The sequence below is a fragment of the Pseudochaenichthys georgianus genome, chromosome 7 (assembly GCF_902827115.2).
Source record: "Pseudochaenichthys georgianus chromosome 7, fPseGeo1.2, whole genome shotgun sequence".
In the NCBI taxonomy this organism is placed as follows: domain Eukaryota; kingdom Metazoa; phylum Chordata; class Actinopteri; order Perciformes; family Channichthyidae; genus Pseudochaenichthys; species Pseudochaenichthys georgianus.
In genome coordinates this window covers 28,309,393-28,333,467 of record NC_047509.1, presented here as the reverse complement: position 1 = coordinate 28,333,467, position 24,075 = coordinate 28,309,393, and the positions used below count along the sequence as shown (strand labels likewise).

General features: G+C 41.8%; 1 protein-coding gene across 1 annotated transcript in view; it reads right to left on the bottom strand.

Moving 5' to 3' along the window:
* The window catches only part of bsna (bassoon presynaptic cytomatrix protein a), a 215,663-nt gene that overhangs the window by 100,756 nt on the left and 90,832 nt on the right, over window positions 1-24,075 (bottom strand). The window contains 5 exon segments of the mRNA XM_034086861.2: window positions 9,149-9,817; window positions 9,819-9,917; window positions 9,919-10,071; window positions 10,073-10,520; window positions 10,583-11,016. Of these exon segments, the coding sequence (XP_033942752.2) occupies window positions 9,149-9,817; window positions 9,819-9,917; window positions 9,919-10,071; window positions 10,073-10,520; window positions 10,583-11,016 (1,803 nt within the window).

Genomic DNA, 24,075 nt, shown 5'->3' with positions numbered 1-24,075 from the left:
GTGATGATCCCCCGGGGTCTCTTCCAACAGGGGGACACACCAGAGGTGGTTCAATTGCTGCAGAAGCCTGCTGTTTTAACCTATTGGTTTATAAACTGCAGAGCTCGCGGCATTCCTCTGTCCCAGATATGCCTCCTACACACGGTCATAATAAATCCACGAGCACCGTTATAACGCCTCGTGTGGACAGCATACACACACCTCTCATCCTCTGGGCGTGTACGCGCCGCATGATGAGAGACGGAGTGAAATGCAGCGTGTGGAAACTCCCTCGCAGCCCTTTTGCCTAAAAGTGCACAGACAACAGGCCACGGCTATGGAAGCAGCCTACCTCAATCGCCAGGGAGGAGTACGATCTCTGAACGCAGCCAGGCGGCTGCTGTTCTGGGCGTGCACACACGTTGCTCTCCATCAGAGCAATGTATATTCGCTGTGAATTTAACCGAGGGGCTCGCAGAACGCAGCAGACGTTGTATGCGAGGAGTATTGAGACTCAGACCTGTGTCACGCACACTGGCGCCTCAGTGGGATTTGGCTTGAGTGTTACGCGCACTAAAGCAAAGCCCCATTTGAACCTGATCAGGTTCCCCTTAAACTGTGTCCAGCCAAAGTAGTACTACTTTTGGCTCTATCAGAGAAAAGGGTGAGTGATTTGTCTGCTCTCTCGGTGGCTCCGTCAGCTCTCCGGATCCAAGGAGATGGCAGTTCAGCCTGGCGCCGTTCTCAGCGCCTGTTTGTGCACTATAGAGAGCGCTCGATCGGGCAACCTCTGTCTGCACAACGGCTGTCACACTGGCTGTGTGAGGCTGTGTCGCAGGCATATGTCTCCTCTGGGGTGGAGCCCCCGGAGAACATTAATGCGCACTCCACCAGAGGAATTCCTCCTCCACGGCTTTGCACGGAGGAATGTCAGTGGAAGATATTTGCACTGCTGCATCTTGGTCTTCCCCCTGTTTATGTATTCATTTTTATTTTTTCCTCTCTGACACACCCTGTACTGGGTGTCTTGTCGGAGTGAGTGACGTCAGGGAACCAGCTGTGCGCCTCTCTCCTGCCTCTCGGCACGCGGAGAGCGGCCCTTTTCCCCTCGTATGAGAGGGATGTTCCCTTTACTCTGACACACTTCGTACAGAGTGCCTGATCAGAGTGAGTGACGTCAGGGATCCAGCTGAGCGCTCTCCTACCTGTCTGACACGCAGAGAGCAGCTGTTCCCCCTCTATGATCACAGGATAAGGTGGGACCTTCGTCTCTATGTTCTCACAGCGGCCGGTATGTATTGTTCCCAGCCTTCACTCCGTCGGGAAGATAGGCATGTTTTGCTATGTTCCAGGGACGGTGATGCGCCATTACGCATGGCACAACAGGCAGGGGGTGTTATTGAGCAGGTGTGTCTGTGCTTCTAGTGCCGGGCGGACCCAGTGGGGCGCAGACTACATCATGCTTCGCCCTTAACCCAATAGCGATAGCCTTAGAGGGCGAAGCCATATACGAAATAGAACTGGGGTTACCTACTGTAACCCAGCTTCTATGAGTAATGGCGCAGCCCTCTAAGCGCTGGGTCCCACTGGCTCTACGAATAGCTGAAGAAAAGTTATATTGTATGGGAGCAGATTGCCGGGCCACCTATTTATACCGGAAGGTGGCCCGAGGGTGGGGCCCATCTAGCGGGTGGGCGTGGACTACAAGTGTTTCAGTGCTGCGCGGGGGCGCAGAGGGATAACCCAATAGCGATAGCCTTAGAGGGCTGCGCCATTACTCATAGAAGCTGGGTTACAGTAGGTAACCTCAGATCTCTGTTGTTTGTATACAAGTGAAGTTCATGTGATGTCATTTTTTTTTTTAACAGTATTTTGAAAAGCCAAACTTTACCTAATTCTAACTAATAATTGTAAACGTAGCAGCTTCTTAGACAGATTTGGTAAATGACTTTTCAGATCATTCAAAAATAATAGTAATGATATATGAAACAAATCACTAATAAAATAGATCATCTGTTTGAATAAAGGCTTTGGGCTTTATCAGCCAATAAACTCACAGGGGAGCTCGTGTACACTACACCAGGTGGTTTGGCAAAACTTTGGAGTGGAATGCTTGGAGTCTGTAGAAGACTTGGAGCATTTTTACACTGTCATCTCATTATGTCCTTTTCTTTTCTCTGTAGAGGCAACAATGAAGAAGTGGCCACACACAACGAAGGGCCAGCTGGGTACAGCCATAAACAACAAGCTGACAGAGCTCAGGGCTCGCCAAAAGCAGACAAAATAATTGACATTTATTGACAATAAATGTATGTTAATGACTTATACATTTTGTGTGTTGTATTTTTTTATGTAGGTAGGCTATGTATAAACCTTGAACATAGGTGTAAATAAACATATATGCACATATAGGCTAAACTTATATGCGCATATATGTGAAACTTATATCCACATATATGTTTTACATATATGTGCATATATGTGCAACCTATATGTGCAAATACACTGCACCCATATATATACATATATGTGTGTGCATATATGGATATATATGTACATATATGTTCAGAGACATACATGTGGGGGTCCAATTTCAGATATGTCACATATATGTTAAACATATATGTGACATATATTAAAAATATATAGGTTCATATATATTCCTTCCATGTGGAGGGGGGGGGGTTGAGACGCTGGAACACAAACCACCAAATAAAAAAATAAACATGAATTGACTCCACTCCGCAGGGATCCCCCGTTACGTTCTTACAGTTTCTCATCATGGGGGGGTCTCCTGTCCCTGTCCCCGGCACAAACACACTGACACACTGCCTGAGGAAGGTTATGTGTATTTTGTCATTAACTTTTTTCGGACCACTTATTTATTTATTTTGGTGACGATCCGACCTCCATGCTGCTACTCTGGTTCAAACTGCATCCACCAAACAATATGATTTATCTCGACCTTCCCAAAAGAACCAAAATCTGACACGGTGTGAGATGTCTTTTTTAGCTGTTCTGTCGTCATTTCCTGCGATCTTCTTCATGCAGTCAGTCAAAATGAATATTAATACGGGGCGTTTCTTTGAATATTTATAGGCAAATATGGGCGTTACGTGAAGCCCGCAAAAGCTGCGCGGCATTTCGAGTCGATTGTGATTTATAAAGAGAAAACGGCGTAGGACGTGCCGCACACAAGTCCTACGCCGGTACGCAGTGTTTTATGAATCGGAAAATGTCTGTGCGTATTTATTTGTAAGCAACCTTCCCACGTGAATCCTATGCATGGCTTTATAAATGAGGCCCCTGGCCTTGCCGTTGTGTTTCTATGGAGAGAGCGGTGCTGCCATAATCGACGGAATCGTTACCCTCAGCGTCGCTGATCAAAATGATTTAAACTTTGACCTCGTTACCGATGTCCCTTTGACGTGCAACCAATACAATGACAGCTGTATTTAGCAGAGCAAGGTTACCATAGAAACAAAAAAAGATTTACGTTTTTACGTAAGTCAGCCAGAAAAAGGATTAAATAATATGCTTTTATGCGGCATCAACTCTAGTATACCTTACAATAACTGCTGAACGCCAACTAACTTTATTTTCCTCAAGATTAGACTGCTTACTGTAGGAAAATTAAGCCTTTTCAGTCTGGTATTCAGGTCCTTTGAAAGACAAATGTTCATGAGCTTTGTCCTTTAAAGGATCAACCCATCTCAATAGAATCTTGCTTGTATAATGATTGCACACAAACACACACCACATGTACACAAACACACTAATGTAGTCTAAATTTCACAATCCCTAATCAGTTTTCCTCAGCCATGCGGACAACACACACACACACACACACACACACACACACACACACACACACACACACACACACACACACACACACACACACACACACACACACACACACACACACACACACACACACACACACACACACACACACAACACACACACACACACACACACACACACACACACACACACTTGTAGACATACACAGGTGGACTGGGTGCAGTAATCCTAATAATTGTTGCGACAGCAGTGATGACGGCTGTGAAAGCCTGAATGATAGACCGGACAGAGAAATGGCCTCATTCACTCATTCACTAACACCTGCTTATAGACACTGTCAGGGTAGTGTGTGTGCCTGTGAGTGGTGTGTCATCATTCATTAGATCGCTGTTACACCAGAGCTGAGTTATTGTGTTTGAAATGTTTTGAATTCAAACTGCAGCATTCGTGAAACAACATACACCACAGTTTATGAGACACGCCCAGTCCCGATCAAGCTCCATTTGCTTAGATAGGACTTACAGATGGAAGAATGAGCACACAAAAGGAAAAGAGAAAAAGGGACCAAGGAAAAAAGTATTGGAGTCTGGCGTTAAGTATAGAGAAGAAGAGAAGACAGCGGGTACAGGATAAACTTAGAGGCGTTTTACTTTTCTGTTCCTTCCCCTTTACATATTTCATCTCCTGCTATCTATATTTCAAAAAACCTTTGCTTAATTATTGATGTACAAAGAGAGCACACGTCCCTCCGTGTTTCTCCACCACACAGTCTTTCTGAAACACTAACTCTAGTCTTTGTCACTTTGTTAAAAATGTAATTTATTCAGTAAAGGCACAGGGTGGTTTTACGTCACAGTGTGTATTATAGTGCATGCATGGTAAAGAGAGGAGTGAACTGTAAAGCTTTTTTTACTAAAATTAGACAAACATATTCTCTGACAGCAGAATAAAGAACATTAGCACGGGACAAAAAAATAAACATTTAAATGTATTTAGAAATTAAATTTGGCAAATATTTGCTTTCAGTGGGAAAAGCTACCGAAGTAGAAGGGGCCCTAGCATGCTTTTTGGAGAATTCCCTTTCCTTTAGTGTGTTATATAGGTTTTTGTGCATGTAAATGGTCTCCAAAGGTGTTCACACTTCCCCCAGCCTGAAACGGCTGGATTGGATTTTGTCCACACATCGTGACATCACTACGTAACCCTCGCCCTTCCACGGACTAGCACCCCAACACATTGTACGTGATAAGGGGCGGGACATCTCTAAGTGGTTGTTAGGGTTAGCAAGCTTACTGAGTACAACGTAAAATCTACTAAGGCAAAGAATGACTGAATTTGCAGCGAGTGGCCGTGTTGATCATGTTTTTTTATCGCAATTAGCATTAACTGGAAGTGATTACTCCTCTTTTACTTTTTCACTTCTGAATTGCTTACCGTTTTCTTGTTTTTTAATATGTCTCTACTCTCTAGTTCTCCAATTATTTAAGACTTTTTTTTTCTCTTTGCTGACTATAACTCAAAAGTTAGGTTACACATATAAAACATCGTATTTACCTTTTTCTATTAATGAATAATAAGTATTAATTGTTTTAACCCTCTGACGTTTCTATATTCCTCCTTTCTTCCCTCCCTTTTTATATTCTCTTTTCTGCTCTTGTCTTTCTTGCTTGCTTCAGGCCTTAACCCGCATCACACACTCAAATACACTTACTCATACTCTTTACATAATATATCTTCTTTATATCGCCGTGCGTGTGAGAGTCAATGGTGTTTCTTACGGTCTAAATAACATTTTGAAAATGTCTTTGTCCTTACTTTGTGTGTACATTTATCACTGTTACTACACAATAATACTTCTATATATCCTGAATATTATCTGTAGGTCTAGCTTAAGGCAGTGACAATACATTACGGTAAAGTAACAGCTGTACTCTCCAGAGACCCTGAAGGCATCACGTTGCCTCAAGTAAATACAACAGTCATTCTCCGTTTGCCTGACTGATTTACATGCATCCTTGCATAGACGTATTTCTGTCTTTCTTTCAAATATTCTTCCCTCTTTGATTCTTTCCCACATCATTCCTTACTTACAGTATATACATATTTTCCTTGTCTTTGACTTCCCTTCGATAATACTCTGTTTGCATAAGTCCTCTAATATATACATCACAAATGTTTTATTTACTTACTTCCTTTACTTATTTGTATTTCTTTCTATCCTTTGCTGTTGCTTCTATCCTTCCCTCATTTCACCTTTAAGCCTGCGTCTGGATCGATAAAGAGGAGGTGAGAAAGTAGTTTGGCCTTTACCACTCATAGCATTGTTTTGTGAGCAGAAATTAGTTTGGAGGATAGAAAGAAAGCATAACTGGAAAAGGATGGTCTGTGTTTTGTGATTAAGCTTCTCTCTGAACCTTCATTCTGTGTCATTCTTTTGCCTTTTGCACTTCAGTCTATCGCTCATTTGTCCATCTGTTCTCCCCCTCATCGAACTCAATCTCTTCCTCTTTTATGTCCATCGAAGAATGTTGGCCTCATTTCACCTTTCATATTTCCCTCTGATCTTTCTTCACCCTCCTATTATGCAAAAAAAAAAAGGCTTGTCGTGCCTCTCTTGAAATTTGTGAACAGAAGTCTTCACTCGTCAGTTAAGTGAGCAAAAGAAAATGCTGACGCACTTAGCACAGAACTCACGGTAAAATACCCTTATTACTTATCGGATCTGCACAGACAATATGTCGATTAGCAAAACTGAGATTCCACAGATTCCAGAAATATAAGTATCATCACTGAGCGATCGGAACTCGTGACAGGGGAAGCAAACACATACATCACACCACGTAGCTTTATGGAGCGAACACGGGAGAAATGTCTTTTGCTGTTTCTGATCAAAAGTTATGTTGAATGGCATTACAACGATAAAAACTCTGCTGAAGGTTAATCCATAGGTTAATCCAATGTGTCTGTGTCACTTTGAAATGATTACTGATAATCCATCTTCATATTTATGTCAATAACGGAGTTTTCATAGTTACTATGAGAGCTACCAGAGTGTATGACAGCTTCCGGTTTTGGGCATTCTGGCTACGCATCACTCATTCACCAATGGGTATGTTTAGATGGATTTTAGGAACTCGATTCTATTGGCTCTAACGGTTAAAAAGAGGTGTCAATCATCAAAATCGATTGAGGGGGGCCAGAGATATGGAAAATGCACCCAAATGACCCCAGAAAGTGTTTTTCTTTTGCTAAACCTCTCTAAAAAAGGTCAAATGTCACTTGTTTTGCATCAATCTTGATACAGGGTACTTATTATATGGTTTATAGTTTGGATTCAAGGGTGGTTTTCAACTATACAGTAAGTAATGTTGTTTTTTTTGGACGGACACTATAATTAAAAATGTTTTACTATGTTCAATCTGAATTTACCTTTAAAATAAACAATTCTATATTGATTCTTTTTTTTTACATCCAACTCACAGGTTTATCATTGCTTTGAGAAAAAAAGATTATTAATTTAACCCTTTTACAAGTGAAGTTATGGTCATTTGTTCTGGGAATGTCATTTTCGAGCCTGAGGCCTGAAAAAACAGGCTCGGGGTTCAACTGGTTAACAGCCAGATGGATTGTTGGAGGCCGTGTCAAAAAAATCCTTCTTAAGCCATTCTGTGTGTTGATATAAACTAAGCTTGTTTTCAATTTCAGTGGTTGCATGTGGCCATCTTTAATGGCAGTTGGCTGAGAATCCCTTTGTTATGTCCCAATGTGCTTAAGTACATCTATCTGAATAGCAAGCTGGATTGTTGGTGATCTTTGTCATTATCACCCATGGAATAGTACATCTCAGGAGTTGAACTGAGCTTTAATAGGGTATCTTTAGATTATGGCACAGAGGAATGAAACATTAATCTTTGATTGGTTACATTTCTCATCAGATATTTCTTTTAAATCTTGCATAATTTAGAATAATTACTAATCTGTTTTCTGAAGATGTGAATGTCCAATACAGGGCACTGATTCATATTTTGTAACTTTGGTTGCCTTACTCTTAAATAAGTACCATTGTGTAAGCTCAAAGGAACAATTAAGTACAGACTCAAATTAAAATTAATAGATTAAAAGGTTGATAGAGACATTTGCGCATGCTAGGTATATTTGTTTCATTAAAATTAAATAAATTGGTGTATACAATTAAAATCATATGATGTACTTATTCAATTACCAAGGGTATGCCTAATGAATTAAAATCACGCTTAAGTATATCCAAGTACAGAGGTGGAGGTGCATGAAGTTATAGATATACGTCTACCTTTAGAGCCTTATACCCAAGACAATAAATAAACAAGAAAGTGGGGGATTAAAGATTAAAGCAAAAGTCTAGTGGAGGATTGCTACATATTGAATAGAAGCAGAACAATTAACGTACTATAGGTCTATAAATACTCAGTATGATAAAAGCAGAAGAAGGGAGAAGAGACAGTTCATTCCTCAGAGGTTCAGTCTAACTGCATCGATGCAGTAAAGAGGAAGAAAGTCCAACAGTGGAATGAATAGCTTTTATATTTGTGCTGAATGGTATCGATTGTCTGGGCAGGGATGATTCTGAATTGTGTGTGAAATTACAGTTATTGTGCTTTTGTGAACGGCCAGTCTTTCCTTTTGGGAAAGTGGGACAAAGTCCCACCTGCCGGTAGCAGCAAAAAAATGTGATTCGAGTGGTATTAAGAAACTTAGAAAATATGTATATAATTCTGCATTAATACATGCTGTTAGTGTTTGCTGTTGTTATTTACCATTATCCCCCAATTAAGGGTCAGTTGCCAAAAAGGAATAGTTTGAATATACTGATTTAATTGTATTTGGCTTGCAAGGCTGCTATGTGTGGATAGCTCAGTGCTTGTACGTCAAGTGCACAGAGTATGGAAAAAAACAGTAAGTAGGGCCCGAAGCAATTGGCAAATAACTGCTTGTTGTCATTTGACAGAAGCTTGCAGCAGTTAGAATTGACTTTAAAGATAGGGACTGTGGTCACAGAACTAACTACTAGCTTATAGACACTCTTTTGCCTCCAGTGTGTTATTCAAAAGCAGTACCCTGGTCAAGACAAGACTTTCACGCAGACCGCACAAACAAACAGTGAATTAAGAAGTAGAACAGCAAGTTGAGGAAAATATGTTTGTGCCCAGTCAGATTATTGTTGAACTTTAGTCAATAGGAAATGGTTTTGCATCTTTGGAATGTAGTTTTTGCCCCACAATTTTTTTCATCCAAAATGGCTATGTACAATATTATCTTTGAAAACATCTGAAAATGTGATTATGGCTCTTTGTGTGAACACTGTACCGCATGTTTGTTCTCTTACCTCCACCAGATGTGGCGTGGGGTTGAAGCCACACAGGTTGCACACTTGGCTGTGACACACTGTACAGGAGTTGTAGTGGGCGGGTCGGAGCTGCCGATGTTCAAGCTCCCGTTTTACACAAGAGGACAGTTCACTTTGGCTTCTCAGGCTCTGGAGCAGGCTTGGGTGCCACCACGGGCGCCTGCTTCTGCAGCGCTTTCTCCAGATGAGCAGTGTTTGCTGATGCTGTTGTCCTTGCGGCCCTTTTGATGGTTGCGGGTGACTGCTGTTGGGGCATTCCATGTTGATGCGACGTGGTCTGCTGCTTCTGAGATGGTGCTTGCGGTCCACCCATCCTAGGACCCCCCCCATTTGGCTGGGTGCATGGGGGCCCACCCATTTGAACCCGGCGCATGAGGGCCACCCATTTGACCCGGTGCATGAGGGCCAACCCATATGACTGGGGGCATGAGGGCCACCCATTTGACCCGGTGCATGAGGGCCACCCATTTGACCCGGTGCATGAGGGCCACCCATATGACTGGGGGCATGAGGGCCACCCATTTGACCCGGTGCATGAGGGCCACCCATATGACTGGGGGCATGAGGGCCACCCATTTGAGTGGGCGCATGAGGGCCACCCATTTGAGTGGGGCCATGAGGGCCACCCATTTGACTCGGGGCATGAGGGGCCACCCATTTGACTCGGCGCATGAGGGCCCCCCATACTGAATGGTTTGGTCGCAGGGGTTCCTTGCTGTTGCTTGTTGTCAGCAGTCGTATTACTGAAACACCACCTTGCCCCGTGCAGGGCTTGGCTGGGTGGAGGCGCCGGCTAGCGGGTCAACATTGATCAGGGTACTGGCCTGATTGAGCAGCGATGCCCCGAAGCCGAAAAGTTTGGTCAGGCCGTCCTGGGCAGGAGGAGGGGCCTGACTCTGAGGGTCTGTGGGCTGGGGATGAACCAGCGCTCCTGGTCTGGTCATGGTGACGCGCTACAGACTGGTGCATTGGAGAACCGTGACCCAAATCGGGCTGTGACGGTGCCTTGGTCATGCCAGGGAGAGGCACGGCTCCAGGATGGGGAATCCTTGGACCCCCATGCTGGTTAAGGCCTCCTGTGAGACCTCCAGCAGCTCCTGGAGCTCCAGGGCCTCTCTGGGAGTACTGGTCGGACTTCATGCCCTGCTGAAAGGACCCAGTCTGGGTCTGTTGGCCGCCAGGGTTTGGTTGTCTCTGCAATCCTGGGGAATTATGAGGCTGATTTTGGGGTCCTGGCTTGGATGCAGGGTACAACTGGGGCTGAGACTGGGGATACTGCTGGGGCTGAGGAGTATGGCTGAGATTGGGAGTATGGCTGGGACTGGGACTGGGGCTGGGAGTAGGGCTGGGACTGGGGGCTGGAAGAATGGCTGAGACTGGGGCTGGGACTGGGGCTGGGAGTATGGCTGAGACTGGGGCTGGGACTGGGACTGGGGCTGGGACTGGGGCTGGGGCTGGGAGTATGGCTGAGACTGGGCGTATGGCTGAGACTGGGATTGGGAGTAGGGTTGACTTTGGGAGTAGGGTTGATTTTGGCTGTAAGGAAGAGACTGGGAGTAGGGTTGAGTCTGGCCGTAGGGCTGAGACTGAGGCTGCTGATGGGGCTGTTGCTGCTGCTGCTGCTGCTGCTGCTGCTGCCGCTGGGTGGGCTGACTCTGCGCCAAAGGTTTGGGCTGTGCTGCTGCTGCCGGCTTTATTGGCTGAAGTGTGGGCTGTTGAGGCTGGACTATGGGCTTGGCTTGGTGGGATGGGGAGTGAATCTGCTTTTGGCTCTTAGAGCGAGGCGTGGTCATATCAATGCCAAGAGCTCTCTGCATCTGACAATTCAGACACAGCCACTCCTGGACCTTGCAGACAGAGAGCAAAAAGGTTTCATGTTATTAAAACTTTTCCTCAAATCTAATCACACTCATATTTTCTGTATCAGGTTGTGCCGACTCTTCATTGAAGCTGATTATCTATACTGAGTGAAGTATTTTAAACAGTACAACAGTACCAATCCATCATAATGGAAGTATTCTTGGTCTGTTTTGCATCAGCTATACATAGTTCCCCAATGTCAGCATGTCATATTTGGGATTTTCGGGATCTCCAATATCATTTTAAACAAGGTTCTGCTTGGCTTACTGGGTTATTGAGGTCGAAGAGGTTGTAGCTACCAGTTGTTGTAAAAGTTAAAGCAAATGGAGCAAAGAGAAGGAGGGAAAGATAATGTATGGAGACAGAGCAAACTATTTATGTAACACATCAGTATGATTAATTGACTTCCTTTTTGAAGCTGATTGCTGTAGATTACTTTAAATATCATCACTGACTCAGACAGGGTGCACAGGAGTCTCATCCAATCCACATGGCCCACAGTATTCATTCAGCCAACTTCAAAGCTGAAGATATTAGACAGAGTACATTTGGATGGCTACACACAGAATATGGTCAAGTCTTGTGGAAAACATGCAGAGAGAACAGTTTTAATCAACCAGAAATAGAGCGAGAGAAAGGTAAATTGTCTGCAAATTGACTGCAGCGCTGAGTGATTGCTGAGCCGAACCGCAACCTGAAAAAGCATCACATCTCTCGCCAACACACATATAAATCCAAAGAGGGATGCACATCAAGTGACATAAGCAACACACAAACATATATAATAAGAGACACTCGCAGTCAAATGACATGAATGCGAAAACACCTCTCAGCATCTAAAATTAAAATAAAAAGCATCACCCCTCCTCCTCATCCTTTTCTCCATGTCTTTCTCCTTCCTTCTCTTCTTCCTCCAGATGAGAGCTGATACTCCCTTGTGTCCGGACCTTGCTTGGCTCTCTAATTTCTCCCGACTGCAAACACACACAGCTCCTCTCTGAGTCAACCTGCTCTCGTTCTGTCTGTCCTACTGTAGCTTTGCATCTGCCACAGCTGCCATAAATCGCGCTATCTTAGCTCCTCTGCAGCCAGACCAAAGCTAGTAAATCTGTGCACGTTTTCAAGCGTTTCTCCCATCCCCTTTACTTCCCACAATGCAATGCGCAGATGTACTGTATCACCCCGTCTGTATCCACTGAACCCCCTACCCCCTCCCTCCTCTTGATTTTTTTTTCCTGAGGACAAGTTGGCTTCTTGAATTGAAGGGAAGAAAAAAATGTCTGCCTCAGTCGCGTACCCTAACTACTGTAAGCACTTCCTCCCACTGTGCTGTCCCAGCCTGCTTTGCAGTCTGGCATTTTCTAGCTTGACGGCATTACTGATCCCACGTTCTGTTAACTCAGCGACTACAGCCTGACACCTCCCTTAACATATTCTCTTTGTAGTTGTCTTTCCTCTCCTCCTCTGCTTCTGTTCTCCCTGTTTTTCTTGTTTTCTCTCTCTGATCAGCTTGAAAATGTAGGTCTCGTTCCTTGAATAGCTAAGGCGGAAGGAGATTGAAAGTATAATTGTTGCTGTGCAGGCTCCACCCAACTTGTGCTGCCATAATTACATCTGATGAAGATGGCGAGAGGGAGATGGAGAGATAGGGAGCAAGAGAAGGGGGCTGATTTTAATGAGTCCCCTGTCTATCCCTCTTTTTCATAAGCAACATCACAAGAGACCCTTGAATGAATGAAGGATGAACCAAATGATGGAGGGATGGGAAAGAGCAAGAAGAAAATGGGGAGGGAAAACATGGAGGGAGAGGAGTCAGCAGTTTTTTAATCCAGGCAGCTCTTCTGCTCTCATCATGTCAAGCTTAATCAACAGCACAGCGGCGCAGAATAGCCACTTCTGCTTCAATGTGGATAAAACCAGTGAATCCTTTGCACACCTGAGTCCTGTGTTCATAATTAGGCGTACTGAATTGAGTCATCAGCAGGAAAGCATATATCTAAACACAGATCAATACAACCAAAACCGCATGGCTGTGGCTTGTGTGCCCCATCTGCTTGTAATACTTACCAGTGCATCTAATTGACATCACACCATCTCGTTCTCTATTAAATCCGAAGTTTGTAGCATAAACTACAGTACGATTATTCTCAGTTCTTAGCCAAAGCTTGATTTTCGAAGAATAGTATGGGTTGTGCATTTTTGGTGTACTGCATTTAGCAGTAGGCAAACGTCTAGGCAACATTTCTTTTTAAACATCCTCTTCCAACAATAAGCCATGTAATGTGATGCAAACCTTGACTCGTTTTTCTTAAGGTATTTCTCACTTGTCCTTTTACCAAGGAGTAGTAAATAATGAGCTTGGTGATGGACTATTACATATTTGTTGTCTATGCTATCATTAGCTAGCTAAAGTCTTTAACTTTAACTGCCTTTATGGATGCAGTATATACTCATGGGACCCAGGATTTCTGTTTGCAGATGGAGCACATTATTAATCACATAATAAAACCCAAGCCTGCAGCCTGAGAAAAAATACGAACAGAAGACATTGAACCAGGTTTATGAACGATCACCTTCCTCCGACTGCATCAAGACTCATGTTGAAACCGCAGCTCAGACAGAGACTTAAGACTGACTAAGCCAGGGATAGCTGTGAGGTCTCTAATGTACCTCTTAGCATTATAGTACACTGTGTCCCTTTAAGTTACAGCCCATTTACTACTTCCTGTGTGTACGGTTCACAAAGCAGTCATTTTGCATATGGTGTGGACGCCAGCTGAGGCAATTTTCAAGCCTGTGGAAGTTATTACACGAATAAGTGACTGTGAATGTCTTTCCTGAAAGGAGGAAAATGGCCCCGACAATCTCAAAATGATGCTGACTTTGCACTCTCTTACTCTCTACACTAAATAGAAAAAAGGTTTGATAATTTTCTTTTTCTTATTTGAGCCAATTCATGCCTATGTTTGAAGTATAGTTTAATGACTATGGTTCCTTAAAACTGCAATTTCTTACTTTAATAATATCAAAAGAATGGTCAGTGAATTAACACCCCATTAAATGTACTTGTGTTATATATAACTTAACTAGCATCCTTTAATATATAACCTTTTTTTTCAAAAGACAGCATCATAAAGCTGATATGACAAATATGCTTTTGAGATCGGAAAAGCACAACAAAATATTAACGGTATTGCATATACAGGGGAATACTTTAAGTAGTGTGCATAAAAAAAAGTAGAGGTCCATCTGAATTTAATTTACAAACTCACATTCGCTTCTTGAATAAGCCACCAAACATAGAAATTGCTCTGGAAATGTACGCTTTGTTTAGGAAAAAGGTAGTATTGTTGATATTTCCCCCAAAAGCCTTGATCCTTCCTTCAAAGAAGGTGAGATAATGTAATCTTACAATAATTGAACAGTGGAAGAGAGTAATGGTTATGGTTAAAAAATGAATGTTGCATGTTAGTTGGAGCCAGGATTGAGCATTGTTGTCACACACTTCCTATATATTTTCTAATGATATACAATGTTTTTGTTTAAAAAGCTGTGCCTATAGAGTCCAAATACAAAGGGTCAAACAGTAGAGTTAAAGCAGCAACATACAAATTACTTAAATACACTTGTAAAGGCCCATTTGAACAGTATAGGGGATGTAGATCCCTTATGTAACAAGGAAGCATGTGGAATTGCATTGATGGCCGTTTCCAGTTATCTTCTTGTAAAATGTATGGTATTAAATTCAACTTGCATAAGTACAAATACGTAAATGAATGAGCACACACACACACACACACACACACACACACACACACACACACACACACACACACACACACACACACACACACACACACACACACACACACACACACACACACACACACACACACACACACACACACACACACACACACACACACACACACACACACACACACACACACACACGTTCTCACTCCCATCCCGTTACATATTGACGGACGGTCAGGGCCCTCCCCGTCGCTATATTACGTACAGGGTACCCCTTGCCCCTCAGGCTTCTACGGGCAGGGCGTTCCATAGACCTTCATTGCGGACAGCGGACCCCTTGACCGTCAGGCTTCTACGGGCAGGGCGTCCCATAGACCTTCATTGCGGACAGCGGACCCCTTGACCGTCAGGCTTCTGCGGGCAGGGCGTCCCATAGACCTTCATAGACCACGTGATCAACAACGATGGCCGACCTTCGTGTTATTCTCGGTGGAAAATGCCTATTTTAAGGTTCATTTGGCCATTAAAATGTGTTTTGATGTCATTTTATGCGAGTAATGAGTTTTTATTTCTGATTATTTGTGCAGTACATGTACATGATGTTTAGTTTGCTAGTTATGACGAAGATTACTTCATGAATGTGTACACATTCATGGTTGCTAAGGTGGTTGCTATGGACGCTGCAACAGCTCCCAGATCATACATGTACATGATGTTTAGTTTGCTAGTTATGACGAAGATTACTACGTTTTTTTGGTGGAAATGTGTTTTTTCACAGCAAAGTCACCCTCTGTACTTGGACTTATTGGGAGAATCTAAAGGCAAGAACATCCCAAATATTAATTTAGGTCTTTATTGTAGACCTTTAGTGTTGCCGTCTGTGAGGAAAATACATGGGGCTCAGAGCCTCGTATTTTTAAAATCTTTTTTTCCTTCTAATTTGTTATTCTTTTCAAAATAACACACTGTTATTTACTCACCAATAACACACAATTATCCTTGCTTTTATTTATTGGTTTAATTCCATAATCTCGGTCTTTTTTGGTGTTCATGAGGAACTGAATTTCAAAATAAAAATAACCGGAAACAGACGTAGGCCTATAAGGGACATTTCGAGCATCATTGCGATTGTCAACATTTTTGAGTTTAGGATGGCCGAAGACACTACACTACCCATAATCCCCAGCTATCGTTTAGGACTACAGTCCCCGTGATTACTCTTCAAGGTCTGGGATTGGATGTTGGAGTGGCAGTGCGCCAAGGTTACTCAGCGTCAAACAGCTGTTTGAAATGGAACGAAACCACGCCAGACTATCCAAAACTGGAATCGAACGCCCCCCAGAACTACACACTACACTATTGTGTTTCGCAAAATGTTCTATGGGACTTCTCTACTGAACGTTTTTGTTTTTCCCACAATTAGAAGTTGCCAGTATTAAACACATTGGTGTTATCAAATGTAAAACATATAATTTATAAATGGGTGAAAATCGCTGTCCATAATGCGCAGCATTAATATATAGCATTAATATATACCCACATGACAGCTCATTGATACTTTGTAATTCTACTCCACTACAATTCAGAGGTTAACCTGGTATTTTTACTCCACTAAACTTAGAGTTACTTTGCAGATTCTGATTAATGATGTGAAATATAAACAACCCTTAAATCAGACTTTAATTTTAATTTTTAATTTAATTTGATAGTTGGTGCTTGAGAAGACTAAACATGTATCTGCAATTGACATTAATGGAAACGAGTAATAAAGTATATTAATTACTCGTTATTCTCTACTAATAGTTAATTAAAGACTATATATTATGGCTATTTTGCACATCCCTTTCAAGATTTCAAGATTTTAAAGGTTTATTGACATATCATATACACAACTACGGTGTAGTTATGCAATGAATGAAAAACTTGGGTCACAGGTCTCAACAGTGAATTACAAGACATCTATCAATATGTGTGTGTACCTCCACCATTAAACTGTCATATTCTGCACATTTCTTATTCTATCTACATACATAAGAGTATAATCCATATGTATAATATCAGTTAAAATAAGTGCTTCAACATAGTTAACATTGCAGGAAAGCAAGACCTTAATCTGTTATTTAATGTTTAAATAAAGGTTAATTCGTTTTTCTGTTTTGCACCTCCTCCTATTAATATCTTTGTACATCATGCACTAAACTGTTTTATTGAAGAGATCACTTATAGTATCTTATTGATTTTTTATATTCTATATTTCTATCACAGACCTTCTACTTTCCCCTATGAAAGTATATTTACTCTTAATATTTTTTTACTCAAATATAAACACATAAAAACAATAATTCAATAACGTGCTTTAACCACTAGGCGGTGCACACAAGGTACACACAGACACTTGTATGTACAACATCTGAAGATGTGTAGTTTTATTCATGCTTTCACATAATTTTACAGCATATTTCTATACTATTTCAGACTCAGTATTTACATTCTTACATTCAAAATTCAATCCAATTCAAATCAGTAATATCTTTAAAATCGACAAGTCCTTTTATATCAGCTGTGCACCGTTATGGTGTAAATATAACCTATCTATGAATTATATCAAATGTAAAAGTCAGCCGAATTAGTGTTGATACTGCAAGGAGACGTATTGTGTGAAGAGAAATTGAAGATGTTTTTTAATTGTTGATATATTTATGATCCACGTCAAGTATTCAGTTTCGGCGGCATTTCTTCAGTTTTTCCAAAGGTCTTCTCATCAGGGCGCTATAAATAAAGAACTACGGCAGATCTGTAATATTTAATACAGCCGAACCGTGTATTACAATGCCGTTATGTGATGACTTTCAAAGAGAAAAGCAAGAGCACTCGGAATTAAGTATTATTTTATTCTTTTAAAATGTTTTCCGGATTTCATATAATATAAACACCAAATCCCAGCATGCATTGCGGCTAAAAACATCCAATCAGCATAGCTGAGAATCTTGGGTAATCGCTCGAAATGCTACGTCTGTTTCCGGTTATTTTTATTTTGAAATTCAGTTCCTGACGAACACCAAAAAAGACCGAGATTATGGAATTAAACCAATTAATAAAAGCAAGGATAATTGTGTGTTATTGGTGAGTAAATAACAGTGTGTTATTTTGAAAAGAATAACAAATTAGAAGGAAAAAAAGATTTTAAAAATACGAGGCTCTGAGCCCCATGTATTTTCCTCACAGACGGCAACACTAAAGGTCTACAATAAAGACCTAAATTAATATTTGGGATGTTCTTGCCTTTAGATTCTCCCAATAAGTCCAAGTACAGGGGGTGACTTTGCTGTGAAAAAACACATTTCCACCAAAAAAACGTTAGCACAAATAATCAGAAATAAAAACTCATTACTCGCATAAAATGACATCAAAACGCATTTTAATGGCCAAATGAACCTTAAAATAGGCATTTTCCACCGAGAATAACACGAAGGTTGGCCATTGTTGTTGATCACGTGGTCTGGGAGCTGTTGCAGCGTCTATAGCAACCACCTTAGCAACCATGAATGTGTACACATCGTACACATTCATGAAGTAATCTTCGTCATAACTAGCAAACTAGACATCATGTACATGTACTGCACAAATAATCAGAAATAAAAGCTCATTACTCGCATAAAATGACATCAAAACGCATTTGAATGGCCAAATTAACCTTAAAATAGGCATTATGAAGGTCTATGGGACGCCCTGCCCGTAGAAGCCTGACGGTCAAGGGGTCCGCTGTCCGCAATGAAGGTCTATGGGACGCCCTGCCCGTAGAAGCCTGACGGGCAAGGGGTACCTGTACGTAATATAGCGACGGGGAGGGGCCCTGACCGTCCGTCAATACGCACGCACGCACGCACGCACGCGTCTGATTTCTTTGATCACATTTCTGTCTTTCTTTCTTTCTTTGTTGCTGTCATTCTCTTTCTCTGCAGAAATGTTTGGGTTCGTGAGTTTGTGTTGGAGCGTTTCAGCGGCCATGCTAGCCACCCAGTTATTTTTCTGATGAACAGTACATCGAAAATAGAAGCAAAAACTCCATAATTCCATCCTTAATGGAGCAGAAGAAGAGCGATCCCACAAAGGATGCAAGGAATTCATAAACTGTCCTTTCAATGAATCTCTGTAGTCTTAGCCTATATATACAAGCTTTAACAGATAAGCAGAATGGAGAGCAAAACAATTTAATTAATAAAACCAAATGCCAGCTGCATGATCATTCAACATAGTTGGCAGTATACTGAGCCCATAGCAAGCAGCTTTAGAGTAGAAGTTGCACAGAGCAGAGTTCGCTGTGAGTCTAATCTAATTTCTCACAGAAAGAGAAGCAAAGAGGAGGTGGGAGGATCAAGATCCAATCAAATAGTTAAAACAGTGTGAAATCTAGGAGGTCTTCCTTTATTCCATCTTCCTATTCCTGTTGGTTTTTATACTCATATAGCTAATAGGACATCTGGAAAGATCTGTGTACACTGTACAGTCATGAACATCTAGTCTGCATCTATGTTGACATAACTAGCTACGCTTACCCCTGGATTCCACCGGGTCCGTCTGCGCTGCGTTACGGCTGCGCCGCGGTTTTGTTTGATAACTGTATTAAGCAGGTGAAACAGGAGCTGTTGACAGGAAGTTATTGTTGCTATGGAAACAACATGACGGTATCTGATATCATAAAGACGGAGAAAGTAAAGAATAAAGTTTATGTTTAAATGTTAGCACCCCCCGAAGAGGGACAAGCTCTTACGTTGAGTCTGGAGTTTCAATACATTCTAAATCATCAGTAAAGTCTACGACCATATTTCGGAGGGATATGATACATATTAACTTTCAATTTTATGCATTTCAGTTCTTCAATAACATTACTTAATTATCACTTCACTTTCCTGACACAGTTCCACTAACATACATTCACTGTCGATTGTTATTTTTTAATATTCTTTGCGGAATTTGGCCGTGTAAAATGTCCTCTTGGGTTGCCGTACAGCCAATGCGTGACGTCATTAGTAAGCGTAACGGACCCCGTGCTAATCTGGTAGGCCGTGCAGATATGGTGGAACTATATGCCATATATTTTTGCATACATTCACAGTAAATATGTATTCAGTATGATGGCTGTCTAACAGAAGTTAAATTCATTTCTCACTTATTCTGACAATGTACCCAATAAAAGAGTTGTTAAATAATAGTGAAGTCACGTTGTAATAACAATAACTCATCCCTCTCAAGTTTTCTTTTTGAGCTTTGCCAAAAGCCACTGTGTCAAGTGTCCTTCTTGGGTTGCCGTACGGAGTTGTCCAATATGGCGGATCATTTCGCACATGCGCACTGCAGATCGGGCAGAGCTGCAGACGGACCCGGTGGAATCCAGGGGTTACTGGCCATGTGTAATGCTGTTTTGCGTTAGTCATGGAACACGCACAGTACAAACGCAAATATTTAGTTGTAACTGCTCAACCTAAATCATATATTTATTTAAAATCAGCAAAAATGTGTTTTATATTACAGGAACTGTTGCAAAAACCAAGCAGTTCTTACATATCGAATTAAAAACAAGAAATATTTCCAAAAATTACACAATAGATTCTTTGGATTTATTTTGTTTCGAAAAGGATGCTAACAAAAAGTTAGGATGCTTTCTGTCTCTGCCAGAGAAAGTGAAGTTATCCTTGAAGCTTGCCTACCCCACACCTTAAAGAAAAGTGCTTTACTTAGCTGTAAGTGTGACTACAAATGGCGGTCATTGAGTGGGAGGGCAGAGGGGTCCGATTGGAATTTTGTCGATCCTGTGTCACTGCTGGCTGTGCCTCCGTATTGTCTCATTGTGTTTCACTATTCTCCTGTGTCCTCTGTAGGGTTGTGTGTGTGTGTGTGTGTGTGTGTGTGTGTGTGTGTGTGTGTGTGTGTATATGTGTGTGTGTGTGTGTGTGTGTGTGTTGTTCCTGTGCTTCTTTTCCCTCCGTTCGCAATCTACCCACCTGCTCTGAATTAGCCTCCTCAGTCTTTCCCTGCTCCCACAGTCTCCTCAGCCAATCAGTTGCTTGCATTCACCCCTGCCTCATTCCCCTCACCTGAGCTACTCTATCAACACAGCTGCACTTAATTGACTCAGATTAGTTCGTAAAATGTCAAAAAACAAATACTGGGTAAAGTAATAAAAGAACCAGTCGATAGTAAAAAAATAACAAAAGACAAAAATTGTATGACATGTTCTTGTTGTGCAAACGGGTAATATATGTACAAACAGTATGCAAAATGTTATGTTTAAAGATAACATTTTGCATACTGTTTGTACATATATTACCCGTTTGCAACGGCAAAATGTCTCCCAGTAAAGCACACACACACACACACACACACACACACACACACACACACACACACACACACACACACACACACACACACACACACACACACACACACACACACACACACACACACACACACACACACACACACACACACACACACACACACACACACACACACACACACACACAGGCAGTGTTGGGCAAGTTACTTCCAAAATGTAATATATTACATATTACTTATTACTCTCTTTTGAAAGTACTAAGTTACATTACAAAATTACTGTCTCTGAAATGTAATGAGTTACACTACTTTAGTTACTTTTTTAGTTACTTTCACCAAAATAACCGCAAAAGAATGGCTATTGGGTATTTTAAATGCTAACATGTAGTTTAGTGCAGCTCATTATGCATCCAGTGAAGGGCCATGTGGTATAGCATAACAACTGTGTAGGCCCTTAAGGCTACTAACAACTTGTATTACACGGCATAGTTGAATACTCGATTCTGATTGTAAACTCTTAACATGTGACACGTTGTTAATACAGACCGCTGTCAAGGACTCTAATGAAGGTTGCTAAGGAGGATCCAGAAAGAGAAAGGAAAAGAGGTTAAAAGACGGAGCGCTGGACGTCAGATAAATCCCCAGAAGAAGGCAGACAGGAAGTAAACACTAACAGGACACGGAATGGGCTCTGTAGTGTGTTTAGTATGTGGCCGTGTGCAGGCCCGGCTCCAGAACAACATGACTCCGGGTGCCTTTGAGGTTACAGGGGGGCAGCAGTAGCAGGTTTACATGAGCAATAGTGGCCGGCAACAGCAATGAGAAATAGCATCGATGGTCCCAGTGAACAGATGATGACATTTGTTATGTTTTGAAACCAAGCAAGTGAGAACATTTCAAGTGAGTTAAAAGTGCAATCCTGAAATAACTCATACACTCCAAAGTGGACTGTGGCAAAGAAAAGCACAACAGCTTCAAAACTCTACTGATAAAACAAATGAGAAGATATTGTAAATCAAGGCAAATATTATTTAAACCAGCTCATGGTTTGAAATGGCAAACATTGAAAAGCAAAAGTATGATTAAAACCATGTACTAAACATCTCTTTGGTCCCATCATATACTCTGGGAAGAGAATATTTACTGTGCTTGAAAACTGGATCACATCATCATCATGTGAGGTTGACTTTGTGACCTGGAGAATATTTCAGCTGCAACATCAGCTCGTTGATAAGCTTGGGATATGACATCTTTTTGTAGCCATTCGTGGTGAAGGCATCTGTACGATTGTATGCATTATTTTTGACCCAACATTTCTACAGGCATGGCAGAATATGGCACTATTTTCACATATTCTAGCCCTTGTTTATTTGTATACCACGAGCTGCAAAATGACCGCCTAACCCCACTGTACAGGCGGGTACTTGTTTAGATCTACCTGGGCAGGCTCTGTGTTGCCGTGGTATCCTGGCTGGCACCTGCGGGCCGCAGAGGGGTGGCGGTGTTTCGGGCGATGAAGAGTGCTGCTCCGGGGTTGAGGGCGGCGAGTCAGGCGGGAGTAAGCTAGTATCCACAACGGAGGGTAACGTGATGTCCCCATCTGACCTGTTGCTACGGTCTGCAGTAGATGCAGTGTTGCTGGCCTTTAGTGATGGTTGCTTTAACCATTTTCGTATAAATGATTATCCACAGATGTGTGTCACTGCTGTGGAAGCACTTTGGAAATGATGCACGCGCAGCGGAGCAGGTCACGCGCACCTGACACAATTTGTTGTTAGTATTTTTCGCTCCGTTCTCTTTTTGAATAGAGGGTGCATGACATTCAACTGCCCGAAGATCCCGACGCGAAGCCTGAAGGGTAAACACACCAGGTTTACTAATCTACCCGCACAATTTGTCTGGTGTCGGAATGTCTCGCTATGTTAGTACGTTGTTAAAAAACAAAACACCATTTAATTTCGGGTTAAAATGTGTTGTAACTGCGTTACTGAGCATTATAACGGGTAATATATTACCCACATTTCATTAGTAATGCGTTACATTACTTCGTTACAGCAAAAAGTAATATATTACTGTAACTCCGTTACTTTTGTAATGCCAGTGGCGAGCCGTCAGGGCCCTCTAGGCCCTCTGTGAGGGCCTAAGATATTCTAAAAAATAATATTTGAAAACATTAAAAAAACAACATTTTTTTTTTAAATATTATTTTTTATATTTTTTTGTTGTTACATTTTTCATTAGTTTTACCAAAATAACTTGATTTAATTGTATTTAAAATAATATTTCCAAAGAAATAAATCCTTCGAATCTGCCTGTTCAGTTTCTGTTGGAATGTGAAGGGTTAAATGCCGTCTCTACGAGTTCTGTGAAGACGGGAGAGCTTGTTGGTCCCTCTCTACATTCACAGAGGGCCCGCTATAGTAACTCAATGAGAGAGTACTATCAAATGACAGTACGATTGACCAATCATATCTTCCCTCTAAATGGGCGGGCTTTATTTTCGCGGACTTTATGACAGGTTCCGCCCGCTGTGAAGTCTATGCAAGTGGTGCAGTGACGCGTCCTAAAACCCGGAAGTAAGCTTCGCTCGGATTCCCTCGACAGAAAGCAACGGGATTTCTCCATAGGGTTTTGGAAAATACCTCGAAATAAGGTCTGTGGAAAACGAACCTGTTAGATAAATGCACGTTTTGTTCAGCCGGATAATATCCACATGTCTATCCTACTTTTATTTATGTTTTTATTAAATCTAATCGATAGATTTATGATTGATAGATTTATGATTAGCATAAGTTCGTTCATGATGGCTCACTTCAGTGATAGTGATGACATCGTTGCGAAATTATTAACCGAGTCATTTTCAAGATTGAGTTACAATGATCAACTGGAGTGGCAAAGGATCAGCTGAATGACCCGCAAGTGCTTCATCCAAAAGGACAGGAGGATGGACT